Source organism: Mastomys coucha, unplaced genomic scaffold, assembly GCF_008632895.1.
Source record: "Mastomys coucha isolate ucsf_1 unplaced genomic scaffold, UCSF_Mcou_1 pScaffold8, whole genome shotgun sequence".
Taxonomy (NCBI): domain Eukaryota; kingdom Metazoa; phylum Chordata; class Mammalia; order Rodentia; family Muridae; genus Mastomys; species Mastomys coucha.
In genome coordinates, this window is record NW_022196914.1 from 1,734,000 (window position 1) to 1,755,574 (window position 21,575).

Below are 21,575 nucleotides of genomic sequence, written 5' to 3' on the forward strand. Positions count from 1 at the left end.
TTTTTTTTTTTTTTTTAAAGATTTATTTATTTATTACAGAAGTACACTGTAGCTGACTTCAGACACACCAGAAGAGGGCATCAGATCTCATTACGGATGGTAGTGAGCCACCATATGGTTGCTGGGATTTGAACTCAGGACCTTTAGAAGAGCAGTCAGTGCTCTTAACTGCTGAGCCATCTCTCTAGCCCATGACTCTTGTTATTAATGCTATTTTAAAAACTTATTATTTTTTAAATTATGTTTGTGTATGTGTTTGTATATATGCATTTGACTGAAGGCATGTGTGGAGGTCTAAACTTTTGAAGCCTGCTGAAGCTGGAGTAACAGATGGTTGTATGCCTCCTATTGTTAGTGGTCCTATGGAGGAGCAATTTGTGCTCTGAACTGTAACCCTCTTGGCTTGAGGGCTGATTCTTCTAATTTTTATGTTACCTTAATCTGTCTCTTTGGCTAGGTCTTTGGCAGTTTCAACCTAAGACAGAGGCATATGCCAAGTGGCTGTGTTTTTTGAATAAACACATAATAAGCCCAGTTTGTAGAGTCAAACGAGCTGCACGTGACCTTGATGATGGGTAAGATGCCGTTCAGTAGAGTATTATCTACAGATTATAATCTTCTAGCACCATAAGACTTTCTATGCAAGATTGTGCCGTTTGAGTATGCCTTTAACCTACTGTTTTCTAATAAAAAGAGAGGAATTGTAACCCTCCTGGCTTGAGGGCTGATTCTTCAGACCCTGCCTGCCTCTCACAACCACACCTCTCTGCCCACCTCCTGGTATTTGCCACGCCTCTCTCCTGGTTCCAGTTACATCGGAAGTCCTGCCTCTACAGAGACTAAAGGAGCTGCTGATTGGGCCGGGCACGCTGACAAACTTGGGGGAGGGGTTTTGCCTCCAATTTGTAACAAAGAGTGGATTAAATGAAAGATGGCTGAGTGATCACACCTCCTTGTCATCTAATTTTTAAGAGCCTTCCACGTGGTTAAGGTAACATAAAAATGGTTTGCCAATTCCCTTACTCCATATTCCAGAAAACCCATTCTTATTGTTGCCACTGGCCGACAACACTGAACTGCTGAGCCATCTCTCTATCTATCCCCCTTGTTTCTGTAACTTGGTCTGGGTAACCTCCCAATTCTCCTGCCTCCTCTTCCAGAGTGCTGGCCGCTTTTTAAATCAATAAGCATATCACCTTGCTAGGGCTGCAATAGCATTACTAAAGATTGATGGCTTAAAACAAGAGAAAATTACTCTCTTATAGTCTGAAGGTTAGAGGAGTGAAAACAGGAATCCCCAGGGCTGTGCTCCTTTTGAAGGTCGGTGGCAAATGTATGCCTTTCCTCTTAGCTTCTGATTATTCCTGATTTCTCTGGCTTGTGGTAGCATAACTCCACTCTCTGCTGCTGCCACTGCCATATGGGTAGTCTCCTGTTTCTGTGCTCCTCATAAGAGTCTCTAGATAATTGTGCTCACCCTGAATCTAGCATCATACTGTTTAGAGAACCTTTCCTAATTCTATTTTTAAAATTATTTGTTTTATGTATATGAGTACACTGTAGCTGTCTTCAGACATACCAGAGGTGGGCATTGGATCCCATTAAAGATGGTTGTGAGCCACCGTGTGGTTGCTGGGAATTGAACTCAGGACCTCTGGAAGAACAGTCAGTGCTCTTAACCACTGAGCCATCTCTCCAGCCCCTACTAATTCTATTTTTAAAGAACTGTTTGTAAGTAAGATAACATTCTGAGGTTCTAGGTTAACATAGATTTCAGCTTGCAGGACTCCCTGTATTGTTTCATGTTTTATTATTCATCTGTGGACACGACATCAGTGTCAGGTGCTTACCTGTGTTGCTCTATGTTGGTCACGGTCCCCCACTGAGCCTGAAGGTAACTCACCCTTTCAACCAGGCTGGGGCATCCTGGGATCTGAGGCTGAGGTTACAGGCATGGGAGCTGGAAGTTTGGACTCAGGTTCTCTCACTTTCTTATTAGAAAGGTCTCTCATGTTGTAAGTTGTATGCTTTTTCAAAGGATTCTTTTTTTTTTTTTTTTTTTTTTTTTTTTTTTTTCCCGAGACAGGGTTTCTCTGTGTAGCCCTGGCTGTCTTGGAACTCACTCTGTAGACCAGGCTATCCTCTAACTCAGAAATCTGCCTGTCTCTGCCTCCAAAGTGCTGGGATTAAAGGCGTGTGCTACCACTGCCCAGCTTCAAAGGATTCTTTAAAGGATTTAGTTAATTTATTGTGTTGACTTTTTTTTTTTTTTGAGAGGGTGGGGACAAGGACTTTTTACACAGGTCTGGATATCCTGGAACTTATTCTATAAAGATCAAGTTGGCCTTAAGCTCCTAGAGATCAACTGCCTTTAATCCCAGATTCCGAGATTAAAATTGTGTGACATCATGCCCCTTTTTTAAATTTTAGGGTAACTTTTTTTTTTTTAAAAAAAATAATATCATTATCATTATTTACTCAGTGATAATATTTAAAATTTATTCTTCTCTCATACATTCTATCCTATTGTGGTTTCCCTTCCTTCTTCCCAGTCCTTCCTCTCCTCCTTATCGCCCCTCTCCCAGATGTCCTCTTCTCCACCATGTTCCCCTTCAGAAAGGGCAGGCATCCCAGGGCTGTCAATCACACGTGGTATATCATCATGTTGCAATAAGATTAGGCACCCCTTGGGGACTTTTAAGTTGATTTGAGAGAATCTTTTAACCAAATGTCTCTATAATATCTCTTAAGATTTTTAAATTTAAAAAACTAGAATGAAAAGATTTTGAAATTGATAGGCAGGATTTTAGCAGATAAGGCTTATGTTCTAACATAGGAAAAAGATCAAATGAAAAAGTGAAATTTTAGAGTGTTTTTTTTTTTTTTTAAATATAGAAAGTTCAATCTAGTTTCAAATTTTCACCATAAGGCATCAGAAGATGTTTCTGATATGTTTAACACTTAACGTTTTAGTAGAAGGATGCATATATATGCATTTTACTGTACAACTTCTGTTTTTGATTTATCTTTTTTTTTTTTTTTTTTTTTTTTTTTTTTTTTTTTTTTTTTCTGAGACTGGTTTCTTCTGTGTAGCCCTGGCTGTCCTGGAACTCACTCTGTAGACCAGGCTCCCCTAATTTATCTTTTTTTTAAAGGTTAATTTTATTACCATCATCATTATTTGAGATAGGATTTCATTCTGTAGACCAGGAGGCCTTGAACTCGTAGAGCCACCTACCCCTGCCTTCTGAATGGTGGAGCTAATGGTGGGCATTATATGCCTGGCTATTTTATTATTTTTAATTCATGTACATGTGTGCGGGTCTGTGTGCGGGTTTGTACTTGTGAGTGCCGGTGCCTGCAGAGGCCTGAAGTCTTGGGTCTCTTTGGAGCTGGAGTTCCTGGCAGTTGGGAAGCAGCCCAGTGTAGGTGCTGGAACCAAACTCAGATCCTTTGCAGAAGCATTATGAGCTCTTAACTCCCGAGTTACCTCTCCAGCTCCCAGAGTTTTACTAAAACTGTATTATTACAGTCTGACAAGGTGGCTCTGTCAGTACCAACCCTGGCTGTGCAGTGCAAGCTCACTGATCCTGAGTTCTATCCTTGGCGTGTGGATGGGAGGAGAGTACTGACTCTTGACGCTTAGCCTCTGCCCTCTGCCTGTGCGCTGTGGCATGAGGCTCCCCACACTCACACATGGATATCATGCATTCAGTAATAATACATAAAATAAAGAATTTAAAAATGTCTAAAGAGTGCTGTCACGTTTCATCTCCTGGTGGGAGCATCAAGGCTCTAACCCAGTCTGAATCAGAGCTTTTGGCTGCGCCACTCTCCAGCCATGTACTTGTGGATAAGCCGTGTCTGTGCCCTGTAGGATGGCGTTCATTATGCCAGTCTTCCAAGGTTGGTGAGAGATAAGTGTGTTTGTGTACAAAGTGGATGTGCTATTGATTTATGAGGTGTATGGCTTCGTTGTGTTACACAATACAAATCAGTTAGATTCATATTATAGCAAATGGTAGTTGTTTAAGAAGAACTTACGTGATTTAAACTATAGTCTAATGAGCTTGTATCTTCCCATCTGTGCTGAGAAACAAAGAAATGGACCGTTCCCTATGGTCTATGTGGCCATAGAAATGTTCTTGAAAATTTTAGCTAGAAAGCGACCTCGTTGTAAAGGACTGGTGCTGTGTGTATGAGCGACCTGTTGAATATTAACTGTTGAGGAAATGGGCTGAACTTTGGAACTCAGAAGTCTCAGGCTTGGTGCTTGGAGCAGTGGGCTGGGATGGTGGGATTTAAGCTGCTGAGAGAGGGTGATGGCCAAGGTTCTTGATAAGGGCAGGTTGTTGAATACAAATGAACAGAAGGCACAGTTCTAAGAGCTAAGATTCAAAATGCCTATTCCCACATACATCCAAATGGGTAGTTCAGGGCTGATTAGCTAGGGACATGGGACTGGTTTGGGAGTAGTGGAAATGTACCCCTCAGTATTATGAGCTTCAGCTGTCTGTTTACTTATGATGTCCTGGTAGGGTGGAAGGTCCTTTACAAACATTGTTCCATGTGTCATGGCCACCCTTATAGAGCAGGAGATGCATTTACAGAGGGTTTTAAATTTGCAAGTCAGAAGCCTGCTGAGTACCTTCAAAGAGGAACAACACCTGAGGCTGCAGAGTGAACACACACTGCCTTCTGGGTTGGTAGGATCCCTGGGGTGGCCAGGCTTTCTTTCTTTTTCTTTTTTCTCTTTCTCTCTCTTTTTCTTTTCTTTTTCTCTTTAACTGAAAATGAGTATAAAACAATACAATTCGAAAGACAGTGGCTGTAGAATACCTTTCTTCTTATTTTTTTCTGTAGGCGGCAGCTGTGGAAGCCTGTGTAACTTTATTCTCCATGTTGACAGGAAGGAACATTTCTCATAGTCTCCTACAAGAGTCTGCTGTATTGGAACAATGCAATGGATTAATCTGATTTTTGAAATTAGTCATTAGGAGATCTGCAGTCTTTTGTTCTTATACAATAACCTGTAATAAACTGAGACACATTTATGCATATTTTCAGTTTACTTCATAGCTCAATTTGGAGATGTATGCCTTTTCTTTTATTAAATACAGTGTCACCTTTAATTCTCAAGACTTTTTTTTTTTTTTAAATTTGGTTCCATTGGTTCCTCCAGCCATCCCCTTCACAAACAACAACAAGAGGAATTCCTTCCTGATTTTCTGTTAAGCAGACCGGAAAACCAATCTTATTGCTTTCTCTGTTGCTTCCTTTTTGTTTACTTCTGTGTGCTGGGAGGTTTGAATGACCACTTGCTTTATGATGGCTGAGGTAGCTCCTGCCACCCCCTAGTTAACTTTGGCAGTTTTTGTTTGCACACAGTTGAACTTAATGTGATTTTTTTTTTCTTTTTGCATTTAAGTCAGAAGACCCACCCCTGGTTTCATTTATATATGTGTTTGCATGTACCATAGAGCCTATACAGAACTTAGAGACAGCTTTGTACATACTGCAGAAGTCTTCTCCCTGTCCACATCCACGTATGTGAGAATAGGGTTGAATGAAGGTCCTCGTGCTTAGAGGCCAGCAGTTTACCAGCAGTTTACCCACCGAAGGCTCTCTGGAGTTGTTCTGAAAGTGAGAACTTGGGGCTGGTGAGATGGCTCAGCGGGTAAGAGCACTGACTACTCTTCCAAAGGTCCTGAGTTCAAATCCCAGCAACCACATGGTGGCTCACAACCACCTGTAATGAGATCTGACGCCCTCTTCTGGAGTGTCTGAAAGCAGCAACTGTGTACTTATTTATAATAATAAATAAATCTTTGGGCTGGAGCAAGCGGGGTCTACCAGAGCGAGCGTGCCAACTGGAGCGAGCTGGGTTGACCGGAGCGAGCAGAGGTCCTAAAATTTAATTCCCAACAACCAGATGAAGGCTCACAACTATCTGTACAGCTACAGTGTGTATTCATATATACATAAAATAAATAAATCTTTAAAAAGAAACCTGAGAACTTATATATCTAAGCACTCCTAATTATTTATAGTTTGGTGAAATACTCAAGTATGAGAACAAGCTGTGGTACATACAGTTGGTTGGATATTAGCTTCATTCATTTTGTGATTTTAACTGGGGGGACTTCTAGTGTTTGCGGGTAAAATACTGAAATACTTCTTGCTGAAATTATATACTTGAAATGATATATTTGATTCCTATCCTTTGGCGACATATTCTTGTTAAATTCTCTCAGTTTTTAGTATCTGGCCATAAAATGTGCCACATTATTGCTGAGTCATACTAACTTTTAAATGACTTGAACTGTTTCTTGAAGAATTTTCATTGTGCCCTTTCTATCCCTGTATTCTTTAAAAAATAGTGTATGTTTGTGTGAATGTGTGTATATAGGGTTGCACATGTGCGTGTATATGAACATGTGTATGTTTGTATATGGGCATGTACATGTGTGTGTGTATTGACATGTGCATGTGTATATATGGGTATGTGCACCATGTTGTGTTAGTGGAGGTCAGAGGACAACTTTGAGGAGTTGGTTTTTTTTCCTTCCACTTTGTTGGCCCCAGGAATTGAACTTAGGTCATCAGGCTGAGTCAAGCTAGAATATATATATATATATTTTTTTTTTTTTTTTTTTTGAGAAAGGGTCTTACATGCTAGCTTCTGTTGGCCTTAAACTCACGCCAGTCCTTCTGTCTCAGAAATCATAAGAGTGAGCCACCATATCTTGCTTTTCTTTAAAATGTCAGTCTTATGTATCCTAGGCTGACCTTGAACTGGCTGGGTACTGGAAGATGACCCAGAACTTGTGATCCTCCTGCCTCCCTCCTGTTGGCTGGCATTTCAGGGGTGCACCATCAGACTCAGTTACACAGTACAGGGGTTCAAACCCCAATCCTGTTGTCTGTGCTATGCAAGTACTCTACCAAATGAGCTACGTCTGCATCCCTGCTTTGTTATTTTGAGACAGAGTCTTGCTCTGTAGTCCAGAGTAGCCTCAAATTCTTGGTGGTCTTTTTGTGTCAGCCCCTAGTGCTAGGATTACAGGTGTCTGCCAACACTTGGGTTGCTTTTATTCCCCATTAATTAATTAATTTATTTATCCACTTTACATCTCTACCACAGCACTCCCTCTTCTCCCAGCCCCCTCCTCATGCCACCTCTCCTCTCAGCTCCCCACCCCTTCACCTCTGAGAAGGGGTAGTCCTTCCTGGAGAACCAACCCACCCTGGCACCTCAAGTGTCTGCAGAGCTAGTTATGTCCTCTCCCACTGAGGCCAGACAAGACAGCCTAGTTGGGGGAACAGGATCCACAGTCAGGCAATGGATTCAGGGTAAGTCCCTGCCCCAGTTTTGGGGGGAGCTGCTTGAAGACCAAGCTGCACGTCTGCTGCATATGTGTAGGGGCTCTAGGTCCAGCCATCACTTGCTCTTTGGCTGGTGGCTCAGTCTCTGGGATTCCCGATGGGTACAGGTTAGTTGACGATGTTGGTCCTCTTGTAGAGTCCTTGTCCCCTCCGAGTTCCTCAGTCCTTCCCCTTACTCTCTTCCGCATGACTTGCCAAGCTCCGTCTAATGCTTGCCTGTGGGTCTCTGCATCTGTTTCCCTCAGCTGCTAGGTGGAGCCTCTCAGAGGACAGTTGTGCTAGGCTCCTGTCTGTGAATCCAGGCTGGCAGACACAAACATAGCCTGGGACTCCAAAGTAGTAGAAGGTGGAAGGCAGCCCAGCAATGTGTCTGTAGCCTGGGCCAGCCTAGAACTCACTATGTAGACCAGGCTGGACTGCCTCTCTCTCTGAGTTGCTGAGAATATTATATATATATATATATATATATATATATATATATATAATATGTAAGTACACTGTAGCTGTCTTCCAACATACCAGAAGAGGGCATCAGATCTCATTACGGATGGTTGTGAGCCACCATGTGGTTGCTGGGATTTGAACTCTTCAGAAGAGCAGTCATTGCTCTTAACCACTGAACCATCTCTCCAACCCGACAACCTGGTTTTTTGAGATAGGATTTCTCACTGGCCTGAAATTCATGGACTAGGTTAGATTGGCTGGTTTATTTTATTTATTTATGTATTGATTGATTGGCTTTTCGAGACGGGGTTTCTCTGTATAGGTCCTGGTTATCCTGGAACTCACTCTGTACAGACCAGGCTGGCTTTGAACTCAGAAATCGCCTGCTTCTGCCTTCCAAGTGCTGGGATTAAAGGTGTGCCCCACCACTGCCCCGCGGTGGCGGCTGGTTTATATTAAATGCTTAGTATGTAATCCCAAATGAGTCAAAGAGAATGTTCAGAGCTTCCCACCCTAGTTTCTTACTTGATGAAAGACATTATATCTACAGTTCTAGATAAACCTCAAGTGTTTTTGAAAAACATTTATTAATGTGTGTGTATGTGTATGTAGGTGTGTGTGTGTGTGTGTGTGTGTGTAGGGGCATGTGTGCCACAGTGTGCTTGTGAGAGGATGGCCTTCTCCTCTTCCACTCTGTGGACCTCATACTTTGAAAGGTATAGGGTTATCTCTCTTCCCTCAAAATAACGACGTTGGCTCCTCCACATGTTGCCTTGCCTGGACGTACTGCTGTCCAGACAAGCACATCTGTCACTGTTTGGGAGACTTTTTGTTTCCTCCTGCATTGGATTCCTGCTTTTTGGGGGGTGGGCTCTTTTGGGGACAGAGTCTAAGTCACCAAGGCTGGTGACTTGAGCTGTCTTTGTAGCTAGGCTGACCTTAAACCCCCTGTCCCCTCTTCTCACATGTTGGCAATTCAGGCATGCACTACCACAGCTGGCTTTGTTTGCTTTTCCAGTCAGTGGCCCTATCCCATGCTGCAGCCCTTGCTGGCCTGGAGCTAGCTAGCTAGCAGCAATGCTCCCAAGATCAGGGCTACAAGCCTGAGCCGGCACTCTTGGCTTTGAGAGCTCTTTTTCACTAGGTGGGATGTCTTTTTGTTGATGTCCTTGTTTGTGTTCTGATTTTGATAGGATCTGTGTTTTCCCATAGGTTCCTGAGAAAGGGCACACAAATACTATACTTTTGGGAACTTTGCCTCATCAGCAGTATCTGAATTCTAATGTGCCCATCAACTGTCTGGGTGGGCGTGGGCAAGATGGAATCCCTTTAAACATGGTTTATCTATTTTTATGCACATGGGTTTTATCTACTTGTATGTCTGTATACCATGTATGCACTTAGTGCCCAAGAAGGCTTGAAGAGGTTCCTGTGTCCCCTGGGACTGGGGTTATAGATGGTTGCAGGTTATAGATGTGAGTGCCGGGAGTCCAACCAGGACTCTCTAGAAGCTCAGCTGGTGCCACTGAGCCATCTCTTTAGCCTAAAATCACGTATTTTTAAATTTCCTATTTGAAAATGGAAACTACATGCTTTTGAGCCTAAACTGAAAACAGAACAAAACAAAACAACAGCAGCCAATCACAGGGGCTGTTAATGACAGGGGGTCACATCAGCATCACAGGGGAGTTCATGTACGCAGTTTAGTGCATGTGTGTGTTGTATGTGTACATGTCAGGCCAGAGTACATGGCCTGCTTTACTGTTCTCTGCTTTTGTTTCCTTGAGACAAGATCTCTCTCTCTCTCTCTTTTTTTTTTTATGTTTTTTTCTAGGCAGGTTTTCTCTGTGTAGCCCTGGCTGTCCTGGAACTCACTCTGTAGACCAGGCTGGCCTTGAACTCAGAAATCCCCCTGCCTCTGCCTCCCAAGTGCTGGGATTCAAGGCATGCACCACCACTGCCTGGCGGAGACAAGATCTCTTACTGAAATTAGAACTAGGTAGTTAGCCAGTAAGCATCAGTAATCCCCCTGTCTCTGCCTACCTGTCCTCTTTCTTCCAGTGTTGGGGTTTACAGGCCTGGATCATGCTAGGGTTTCTTTCCTTTTCTTTTTGTTTCTTCTTTTCTCTTTCTTTTCTTTTCTTTCCTTTTTTTTTTTTAAATCTTCTTTAAAGTGTGGGTTGTGGGAGTTTGAATTTAGGGCTCCTGCTTGTACAGCTCTTTCTTGGTGAGCCATCATCTCTCCGGCCCTTCCTCTGAGGGGAAGATGCAGTTATTCTATGTTTTGGCTTTTGTTTGATTTTCTTGTTTTGAGACCTAGTGACATAGCCAGGCCTTCCCTTAGTTGTCAGTCCTCCTGACTCAGCTTCTGACTATTGCAGGTGTAAGCTACCACATCTGGATCCTTACCACATGATTTTAATGGTGGTGTATCTGTTTCTCTGGGTGTGAATATCTATAGAAAGTTTTCAAACAAAAGATAGTTTGATTTTATATGTACAGTAGCTTGAAAATGAATAGTGAGTCAAAGGGATTTGAATACCTAAAGGCACACAGAGAGAATTTTTCCTCTTTCTCACTGTAACTGTTCCAAATTCCCTTTCCCAAAATCCACTCTTAGTGAGCAGTTCCTGTGTGTGCCTCCTCCTGACTTAAGGCTAAACTTTGAAGGGTATATAATTGGGGAAGAGGGTGGCAAACATGCTCCAGTATTTTCTGAGTGTATAGCTTTTTATTATAATACACCAAAGTATATTGTCAATCAGGACTGGTACTAACATGTTAAAAAATTATTCCTTCTGCAGTGGGCAAGCACGAATTGACTGGACATAAAGTTGCTGTGAAGATTCTCAACCGGCAGAAGATTCGAAGCCTTGATGTGGTCGGAAAAATCCGAAGAGAGATTCAGAACCTCAAGCTTTTCAGGCACCCTCATATAATCAAACTGTAAGCCCAGCTCATTAACCTGGTCCTGCCATCATCCGCTCATCCCTGTAGTTAGCCTGCCTGCCCTGGCAAGCCAGAGAGCGGCCTGGCTGTCTTCCTGTTTCCGTGGCTGGAGGTTTCTTCCTGCTCCTGTATCTGACCCTGGGTCACTGCCAATTACAGAGCCTGCCCTCGTGTTTTAGCATGGCTCATATCTACCTTATTCCTGTTCTTCCTGTTGTCTGGAAAGAAGCCCTTTTGACAGCACTCTGTGCTGCTGTTTTTATGGATAGTACCAACTGGTGGATTTCTACTAAAAGTTTCCGTAGTAGGTGCCAGGCCCTGTTTGGTCTCCAGTGCCACCTGAAAGAAAAAAAAAAAAAGAGGCGAGAAATTCTTGAGCTATAAATTTCAATTTTTTTTTTTTTTTTTTAAACATGCTGGGAGTTAGGCTCAGGAGAGACTGTGTACCAGAAATGTTTTTTCCTACCCTGGTTGTACTTGACTATACTCATAGCAGACTTTGAGGAATCCAGTATTTCAGAAGGACAGTACTCCTAAGGGTTGTTTTGAGGAAGCCCCAGTGAGGCTTACAGGTAACTTCTTGCCCTCTGTGTTACCATGCAGGCTATAATTTAAAGCTGCTGGGACTTCTCTGTTGAACTGGCTGGCTCAAAAATTGTTTTGCTGTTATCTGTCATTTATTAAAGTGTTTTGCAATATCATATCTACTGATGACCCCTAACTATACACTCCTTGCTTTGAGACTCATTCTCTGAACTCCAGGCCCTGTGCCTGCTCCTTACTCATTAGGATGTCCATGAGGTCTTTCAAAGAACCTGGTCAGGTCTCATCTCCCCATCACCTCCTCAGCTCTGCTTCCCACACTGTTCTCACAGTTTCAGTTAATTGTCACTTAACCCAGGAGCATCATTAACAACTCCTGTTTATCCCTCTTCCCACCATCACTCCATCTCTTCCTCCAGAATGTCTCTCTGACCTTTTTCTCGGTCCTTTATCACTATCACACTGGCCTGAACTACCTCCCTGCTCACGGGCTTCTGAGCATTCACTCCGTTCTTCATAACGCCACTGCTTACTCTTTGGCGACGTGACTGCTAGCATAGAAACATCCCATAGCTTTCCATATTCCTTTAAATAAAAGCCAAAGGTTTCTTCCCGGCTTGTGGAGCTCTGCATCTTTGGTCTCCAACGACTAGCTTCACATCCTGTTTTCTCTCCCGGCTTGTTTTGCTCTTACCTTACCATGAGTGTGCCAAGCAGGCTCCCAGCCGGGCCCTGGCCCTAGCCGTTCCTTCCCTCTGCCCCACTCCCTTTTCTTCCCGGGAGAAGTAGTCCGCTCCTTCCTTTCTTTGGGCTCTGTTCTGGTGTACTCACTCTGTGGCCTTCCTGGAGAGCTTCTGGAGTGTAGAAGAAGTTGCTTCCTTTGCTGCATCGCGTGCATGCTCTGCCACTTACTTACTTACTTACTTACTTACTGTCTGTTTCCTGGCACCTGGATCAAGACCATAACAAAAACAGGAGATTGGCTTTGCTCCCCACAGACTTCTGGCAGCTAGCCCAGTACCTGGTATCTTATAGGTGCTTAGTAAGTCTTTACTGAATGGATGAATACACATGTTTTAATATTAGTAGATAATGTTTTCTCTCACCAGGTACCAGGTCATCAGTACACCATCTGATATTTTCATGGTGATGGAATATGTCTCAGGAGGAGAGCTATTTGATTATATCTGTAAAAATGGAAGGGTAAGCAGTTCTCATTTAATCCTGTACATATTTTGGTAACTCCTCTCTACTCCTTATTGCATTACAGTGTCAGCAAGCAATTTTCAGAGGTCTGTTTAGTAATATGTTCCCTTAGCATGAGTTTGTGTAGAATCCCAGGCTATTTGGAGGGAGAGGACCTCAAAGATGATCCCTGAGCCCATTTAATCGACAGGGATATAAAGCCTACTTGTTAAGGATTTGTTCAAGGTTACGTGATTTATTAGTGCTATACAGTGTTCAATTAAGTCCCTAAAATTTATAAAACTCAGATTTATGGTTTTGGCAAGACAAACTTTTTTTTTTTTTTTTTTTTTATGGAGACAGGGTTACACTATGCCATTGTGGCTGCCAAGTAATTCAGGCTGGCCTAAAATGCATAGAGATCTCCCTGTTTCTGTCTCCCAAGTGCTGGGATTAAAGGTGTGCCTGGCCTATGCAACTTTCCGAATACACTTTCCTAAGTGTACCTCCCATAATATATTAAGTACTTAAATGATGTAGGCCTTGTTGTTCAACCCAGGCCACATTTAAGTTGCATTCCTGTTTTGGTTTCTGAACTCTGATGTACCTGGAGTAGAAAGGAATAGGGGTTTTGAAGGAGCTAGGAATTAGACTAAAGAGTTTAGTGTTTGAAGGAACCTTGAAGACATTTAAGTTATAAGTACAAATACTGAGCACTACCCCCTGCCCATACTCACTCTCAAGTTATCTGATTGGCACAGGGCCCTTCTGGCAGAGAAAAGAGCTTTGCTTGCCTTCAGTCGGAAGCTATTTGCATTATTCATCCTTTTTTGTTATGTAGTGCATCTCTTTAATTGGAATCAAACTCATTAACTATATTAATCTTTATTTCTCAACATGTTTAATTTCTATCTAAAGTTTTCCCTTTCTCATCCTCAGGGCCCCATTCTTGTACACTGGAGGAATTCTTCCTGAATTAATCAATGCCTGCGTTTCTCATCTTTTTTTTTTCTCTCGTTTGTCATTTCTAGTCATTTTGCTGTACATTGTGGGGATGTCTTTAGCGTTATCTTTTGAATGCTGAACTTTCAGCTGTCACGTTTGTATTTCAGATCTCTGCCTTATGTTCTGAAATTCCCTTCCGATAGCTGCCTGTTTGGCTTCACAGATGTAGCCTTACCTGCTTGGGAATGACATTTTGGTTTTAAGTGTCTTTTGGCCACTGCAGTGCTCCATTTTCCATGCTTTCTGCTCGCTTCCTTTTGTCTTCTGCTCATTTTGTCTCTCTCTTTTTTTCCCCTATACTCTTACTCAGATATCTGGTGATTCTTAGCTGTCCACTTAAATTTCAGAACAAAGTCCCAAATGCCAAGCTTGTGTATGTGTGCCATTTATGTTTTTCCCACAGGTTGAGTTGTTGGAGACATTAATTTTGGTAGGGTAAATTCTTTGCTCAGAAGCACAAGTGTTTTTCTTCTTCATTTGATTTGGTGTCTGCTTTTTCTTATTTTCTTGAAGGTATTGGTTTAGTTGTTGAAACTGAGTTGGGAGGTGGGGACAGGTCTTTTCTGTTAGTATGCATATACTAACATCTTCCTTACGGGTGCCTTATTCGTGAGAACGACCTGGCTTTGCCTTGCCTGAGGAGCCAGAGGTCTTACTCCCCATTGGCGGGGAATCTGAAGCTTTCTGCAGAGGCCTGCTGTCTTGTTTCCGGCCCACCCCTCACAGCTTCAGAAAGTCCTGGCGCGCCCACTTCTCGGCTTTTCCAGGGTTCTATGTGCAGACGTGTTTTTTTTTCTCCTCTAGGATTTGGTTTTGCTTTTCTCTTTTTTTGCTGAGTTTTTATCTGCTGTTCAACATTACTCCTCTTGATGGCTGCTGTCTCTCCGTCTCTTTGTTTTATGGGCCCTGTGTGTTGCTGACAGCACCCTAGTGCTATTTCAGAGAGTGACACAAGAGACTCAGTGTGTGATGTTTACCGGCTGGGAGTATGCTGTGACCTGGCTCATCTTCCTTTAGTCACTGCCATTCTTGGTACTATATTTTTATAAATAAAATTCTTTTCGCCTTTGAGCTTCTCTATGTTACTTCTCATCGTTTGTTACATTTTCTCTTCCTCTTGCATAATTTTTTTTTTTTTTAAATCATCTACTGGGACAAATGAAGGCATAAGATTGCAAAAATATTAATGTATTTTTCTTTAGGAAAGGTATCTTACTTCCATGTAAGAGTATGCTACACTTCAGTAGCAGTTTTCATTTTGTATTCAAAGCAATGACTGGTTTCTCTTTGTCCCCACATTCTCCATCCATGCGTTGACGGTGTAGAATTCTGGATTTAGAATGTTCACTCATGATGACTAGAGGATCTCGTGTGAGAGTCCTTGCCTAGGGGATGAGTTGCTTACTTATTAAATAGTCTGCCCTGGAGCATGGGTAAAGCAGTTCTGCTCATCCCTTGTTGAGCAAACATCAGAAAATACAGAGAATTGAAGATTAGTTTTAAAACATTACACTTAAAAATTTTAATTGTAGTGTAAGCTTTTTCTTTCAGTAAACATGCAGAACATAAATGTGATTTTCTTTTGCGTAAATGAAAACATCTTGGGCCTGAAGAGATGGCTCAGTAGTTAAGAGTCTACTTCCAGAGGGCTGGGGTTTGGTTCCTGGCACTCATGTCAGGTGGCTCTAACTCTGGGTTCAGAGGATTCAACGTTCATAGTATTTATTCTTGTCTCTGTAGGCATCTGCATGCAGATGTGTACACACACACACACACACACACACACACACACACGCACGCACGCACGCACGCACGCACGCACGCACGCACTTAAAAAATAACTTAAATTTTAGAGCACAGGCTATTGTTGCATTGTAGCTCAATTACGATACTTAGCTGTCATTTCTTCGATGTCTGCAATCATCCCCTATACAAGCATCACTTCCTGTATTCTCTTTCTTTCCCTTTTCATCGACTGGATCTGCTTGTTGACCGTTTCATCTGTGTGTTTGTTCTGCGCTCTCTGTTTACTCCTCCTCCCTGTCCCCTCTTCTTTCCCTCTCTTGCCTTCCCCGCTTCCTACAGATCCCCGTTTATCTGCGTGACTTTGTTCTGTTCTGTGACCATTGAGTTTGACTAGGAGCATCTGTTTGATGGTGGGCTTGGATCTGCTCACTGGAACACTTTCTGTGACCCTTTTCTCCCCACTGTTATACTCTTTTTTTTTTTTTTTTGCCTTATTTTTGTCTACTAGAGTAGGACCTTCCTTTCATTCATTTCCGTATTATGAGTGTCTAACCTGTATAGCATATTGAATGTGCTCAGTAAATATTCATTGGAAGAGGGAAGGATTAAACATCACTAATTGGAAAACATTCCCAGTTTCAGATAGAAGTTGAAAGTACTAGAAATAGCTCATGAGCTACAGTTGTTTTTTTTTTTTTTTTTTTTTTTTTTTTTTTTTTTTTTGGTTTTTCGAGACAGGGTTTCTCTGTGTAGCCCTGGCTGTCCTGGAACTTACTCTGTAGACCAGGCTGGCCTCGAACTCAGAAATCCACCTGCTTCTGCCCCCCAGGTGCTGGGATTAAAGACGTGTGCCACCACTGCCTGGCAGAAGATGTGTTTTTAAGCATAGTTTATGTATATGATAGGAGCAGAGAGTTGAGTTGCCGGTTGCTCCCCGTAAGCCCTGGGCATTTCAGTGTAGGGCTGCATGCCTTACGTGCCCATTTCAAAAGTACCTCATGGGTGAAGTTCGCCTGGAATCTTTCATGCTTTGACAGTTTATAGGCTGGAGAATTACAAGTTAAGAATGTTTTCATTGAGAGGCACAGCATTAAAGTGCTTTTTCTGCTTTTCCTAGTTGGACGAAAAGGAGAGCCGACGTTTGTTCCAGCAGATCCTTTCTGGTGTGGATTATTGTCACAGGCATATGGTGGTCCACAGAGATTTGAAACCTGAAAACGTCCTGCTTGATGCACACATGAATGCAAAGATAGCCGACTTTGGTAAGGATGGTTGTAACTATTTAGTGAGTATAAGTAACGGTCTTCTGCTAGTGTTTATGGGGTGTATGAGAATCCCACTCTGCAAGTGATCATTCAAAAGGGAAGACACTTAATCATGTCTTCAAAGCTGATCGTAAAGAGATTTAATTATTTCATGTGCACACACACACACACACACACACACACACACAAATCAGACGACAGCTTTTGGGGGATGTTTCTGTTCCTCTACCACATGGGTCTTAGAGGGTGGAGTTAGGTTGTCAGGCATGGTGGTAAGAACCTTTACCTGCTGAGCTGACCTGCCAGCCCTGAAATTCGGTTTTGGGATCATAAATATTTCAACCTGTTCACATTAGAGAGATCATTAGAAAAGAAATGACTATTATTTGTCAAGAAGGAAGCAACTTAATTTCTAATATTTCTTTTTGGTCAAGCATGGAGAAAATGGAAAGTGGGGTGGATTTATTGAAAAAAAAATGAAGTCTAGAAAGATAAATTATATGAGGAAACTTTTTTTAAAAATTTAATACTTGGGGCTGGAGAGATCATGCAGCGATTAAGAGTACTGACCACTCTTCCGAAGGTCCTGAGTTCAAATCCCAGCAACCACATGGTGGCTCACAACCATCTGTAATGAGATCTGATGCCCTCTTCTGGGGTGTCTACAGTGTACTTGCATATAATAAATAAAGCTTTTAAAAAAAGAATTATTTAAAAAATTTAATATTTAAATGCTAGAAAGCTGGTTTTCAGATGTAGTGCACATGCCTTCAATTTTTTTTTTTTCCCCAGACAGGGTTTCTCAGTGTAGCCCTGGCTGTCCTGGAACTCACTCTATAGACCAGGCTGGCCTGGAACTCAGAAATCTGCCTGCCCCTGCCTCCCAAGTGCTGGGATTAAAGGCATGCGCCACCACTGCCAGGCTGTGCCTTCAGTCTAAGAATTCCAGAGATGGAGGTTGATAGAAATCATTCTGTTCATCTGAGTCTATTTTGCCTAGCAATAACTATATTAAAATGTAAATACTTCAAGGACATTCTAGTATTCAAAACCACCACTAGTTTAGTATATACACACTAAAGTCTAGATATTGAAACATATTGTACATTTTTGTGTAAGGTCAGACTATTTGGGAAATAAAGATTATGATCATGTTAAAGTCTTTTTTTTTTTTTCTTAAACAAAAAAAAATGGTGGCTAATCTTGATAACACAAACTTAGCTTAGTTGTTCAGTGGACTTTTACTTGCCTGTGTCCTCGGGAAATCTTGAGTGGCCATTTTTTGCTTTTCCAGGTCTTTCAAACATGATGTCAGATGGTGAATTTTTAAGAACAAGCTGTGGCTCACCCAACTATGCTGCGCCAGAAGTCATTTCAGGAAGGTAGTGCTTGGCATTGCATTACTTCTGATGTATCTATTCTTGCTTATTTCCCTTTGGTTTGTTAGTCTATGCTGTCGTCTTGAGGATGTAACGTCACCAATGAGGGTGTCAAAGTCACATATTCGCCTGCAATAACTGTGTCAGCCTGCTAACACAGGCCCAGTCCTGGAAGCTTCTAGCTTCTGTACAGTCTAATCTAGGCCTAGAAAGATTTCAGCTTCTGAGACTTGCTGCTGAATAAGCTCAGCCCTTCCTTGTTCTTTCTGATGTATGGCTGGTTCAACTCAGCTGTTCTGGCTTCTCTGGGCTTCTCCTGAGTTGCTCTGTTTGACTATCTCTGTCTATCTGTTCTAATCTTCTGGCTCCTTCTCAGTTTCTGGCTTGTTCTTCCCCTGCAACCTGTCCTGGTAAAATGGCCTCCTCTCTCTCTCTGCACTGCTCCTTAAGTACTTCCTCTCCTCGTGAGAGTTAGGCATGTCCTATTTTATCAGATCTTTCTCCAATTTGTTATTTTGTCTGCCACTCAATTAGAAGATACTTTCAAACATGGGTGCTTTCTTCTATAAACAGACTGTATCTTCGTTGTTTGGGATTAAAGGTATGTGCTAAGGGCACGTCTGTATTCCAGCCAGAGGAATTAAAGGTGTGTGCTAAGGCTAAGCCACACTACATCTATCTAGAAGCAGTTTTTTCAGTAAATAACACAATCTTGGGGTTTATCCTTCAACAGAAAGAAGGGAATATATTTTTGTACTTGTAGATTTTCTATTTTAAGAATAATACACAAGGAGCTGGAGAGATGGCTTAATGGTTAAGAATACTTGCTGCTTTTGTAGAGGGCTGGAGTTTGGGATCCAGCAACCACAATCTGGGTGGCTCACAGTTGTCTATAACTTGACCTCCAGGAGACCCAACACACTTTTGGTTTCTGCAAGCAGTTGAATATAGGGGTGCATACATAATACACACACACACACACACACACAAATAATAATAGAGATAAATAAAAAACCAAGTGGATAAACTAACAAATCCATATATAGAGAAGAGTGTTGGTTTGCAAGTTATGTTAAAGTAATTAGAAAGAAGTACTTTAATTTTTTTCTCTGGTGGGAGAACTTAAAGCTAATCAGTTGTAAAGGTAGATAAGTCACTGACAACCTGACTACTGAAATACTTACTCAAGAGAAACACTTTACTTAGGCAAAAAATTAAAAATGTAACATGATGGGCAATCCTCGCTGGTAATTCTAGACCTTGAGAGGTTGAGGTCACTCTGTACTGCCTATCAAGACCCCATCTCAAAAAACTGAACCCAACTAGACTGCACAGAAAGCAGGACAGTTTCAAGTGTAGTAGCAGGTGTACTTTTGTAAGGATTCACATAGATGGCATTCATGTAGTAGCTTCACATTTTATGAGGAAGGAAATTAAAGAAGTGGTCCTCTAAAACACAGATGAGCTGAATGTAATGCAGGCCTATAGCCCGAGCATTGCACATGGACGCTGAGGCAGCGCTATACAGGTAGACCGGTATCAAGGAAAAGCGAGGTGAGGGGAGGGTAAGTCGGTTATAAAAAGGTAGGAGGAAGAAGAGAGGTTTGTTTATGTTCAGTCTTGATCTAGATCTGCTAGAGATTGCAGTGTGAGACTGCTGAACTCTGAACTACTATCTAGCACTAAAATACGGATGTATTTTCATTAGTTAGCTTTTTAAGTAGTATGAAAACAAAATTTAATTTTTGTTTTATTTCCTTGTTTTGTTCAAGGCTCAAGTTTTGTCTTCTCCTCCTCTTCTTCCTCCTCCTCTTGTTCCTCCTCCTCTTCCTCCTCCTCCTTCTCCTTGTCCTCCTCCTCCTTTGCAATAGAAATACAGTTTTATTAACAAAGAGAAGGCATACACAAATTTGGAAGGGGAGTAGTGGTCTAGGAAAAGATGTTTGCTCAGAAGTTGTAAACTTTAATTTAAAAGGCAGGCTTTATTTTAAATCATATATGTATTCGTGTTCGTGTGAGGGTATGTGTACATGAGTGTAGGTGCTGAGCCACGCAGGTTGTGGGTGCTGGGGCCTAAACTCCAGCCCTCCACAAGAGCAGCAAGTACTCTTAACCATTAAGCCAGCTCTCCAGTGTATTCATTTTTTGTTTGTTTGTTTGTTTTTTGTTTTTTCGAGACAGGGTTTCTCTGTGTAGCCCTGGCTGTCCTGGAACTCACTCTGTAAACCAGGCTGGCCTGGAACTCAGAAATCCGCCTGCCTCTGCCTCCCAAGTGCTGGGATTAAAGGCATGCGCCACCACCGCCTGGCGTGTATTATTCTTAAAATAGAAAATCTGCAAGTGTGAAAATATACTCCCTTCTTTCTGTTGCAGGATATGTTATCACATTGAGTTTTCTATCTTAATTCCTTTGGTATAAGAAAAAAATTCAAAATCTAGATACTATAGGGAATATAACTAAAGAAAAAGAGATATGCATCATGATCAGGCATGCATAAAATGGGCTCTTAGGGAAATGTAATTCGTTCAGTTTGGATAGTCTTTCCTTGATATCTGTGTGAATAGGAGCACTCATTTTGAAAACAGTGTTTACTGCTGTCTCTAGGAAGCACTGTCCTCACTTTAAGGGTTCGTTTTCCTCCTGAAGCCAGACTCTGGGTGACTCAGCTTGTTTGCAGCTAGTTAACATACTTGTCTAGAGTGCATCACGTAGAAGTTGAGAGCATTCTCTGAACTCCACCTCTACTTCCCTTAGCTTGCTTCTGCATCTCAAGCTTCTTGAACTCTGATGTGAGGGTTTTAGGAGAAATGGGCTCAGAGTGTGTCACTATAGACTTGAATCTTGGGCCCAGCAAGTTGGCTCAGCAGTAAAATGCTTGCCGCCAAGTGTGATGACCAGAGTCTCACCCCTGAAACCTGGGTAAAGGCAAGAGAGAACTGACTCCACAAAGCTGTCATCTCAGTTCCACACCCATTGTGGCACATGCACACCATACACACGCACACACATGTGCACACACATACACTCATACTTATATATACACACAAACATACACACATACTCATATACAATACACACTCGTAATCACATACACACATATAATAAAATTTACTTAAAAAACTTATCACTGTGGCTCAAATTCAACACTGGTCATGATGGCTCAACTTTTGACCTTATTGTTAGGAACTTTGAGGGTCATAGTAAGGTAGAACCACAATTTGACATATGGATCACAAGTTACAAAATAGCTTAGTTTTTAAAAGGTAATACTGATAAGATTGGTGCAGCAGTAGCTTTAGATACTATATTCTGACCACTGATTTCATTAAAAATTATTTTCTTGTATTCTTCATAAAGTATTTGTATTTGAAGAATGTTAATGCTTTCTGATATTGTGATTGATACGGTTAGCATTCTCTATACAGATTGTACGCAGGCCCTGAGGTGGACATCTGGAGCAGCGGGGTCATTCTCTATGCTTTGCTGTGTGGAACCCTCCCTTTTGATGATGATCACGTGCCAACTCTTTTTAAGAAGATATGTGATGGGATTTTTTATACCCCTCAGTATTTAAATCCCTCAGTAATCAGCCTTTTGAAGCATATGCTGCAGGTAGATCCTATGAAGAGGGCCACAATAAAAGATATCAGGTAACTCATTTTATTTTTTCAC

At 41.9% G+C, this 21,575-nt stretch overlaps 1 protein-coding gene across 3 annotated transcripts in view; it reads left to right on the top strand.

The window, feature by feature from the left end:
* Positions 1 to 21,575, top strand: part of Prkaa1 (protein kinase AMP-activated catalytic subunit alpha 1) — a 36,774-nt gene that overhangs the window by 8,626 nt on the left and 6,573 nt on the right. For 2 of the 3 annotated variants that reach the window (XM_031360000.1, XM_031360001.1), the window contains exons 2-6: positions 10,635 to 10,776; positions 12,432 to 12,525; positions 16,376 to 16,520; positions 17,818 to 17,905; positions 21,329 to 21,553. In XM_031360000.1, the coding sequence (XP_031215860.1) occupies positions 10,635 to 10,776; positions 12,432 to 12,525; positions 16,376 to 16,520; positions 17,818 to 17,905; positions 21,329 to 21,553 (694 nt within the window). The remainder of the gene's footprint in view (positions 1 to 10,634; positions 10,777 to 12,431; positions 12,526 to 16,375; positions 16,521 to 17,817; positions 17,906 to 21,328; positions 21,554 to 21,575) is intronic. The other variant, XM_031360003.1, reaches the window with a different exon arrangement.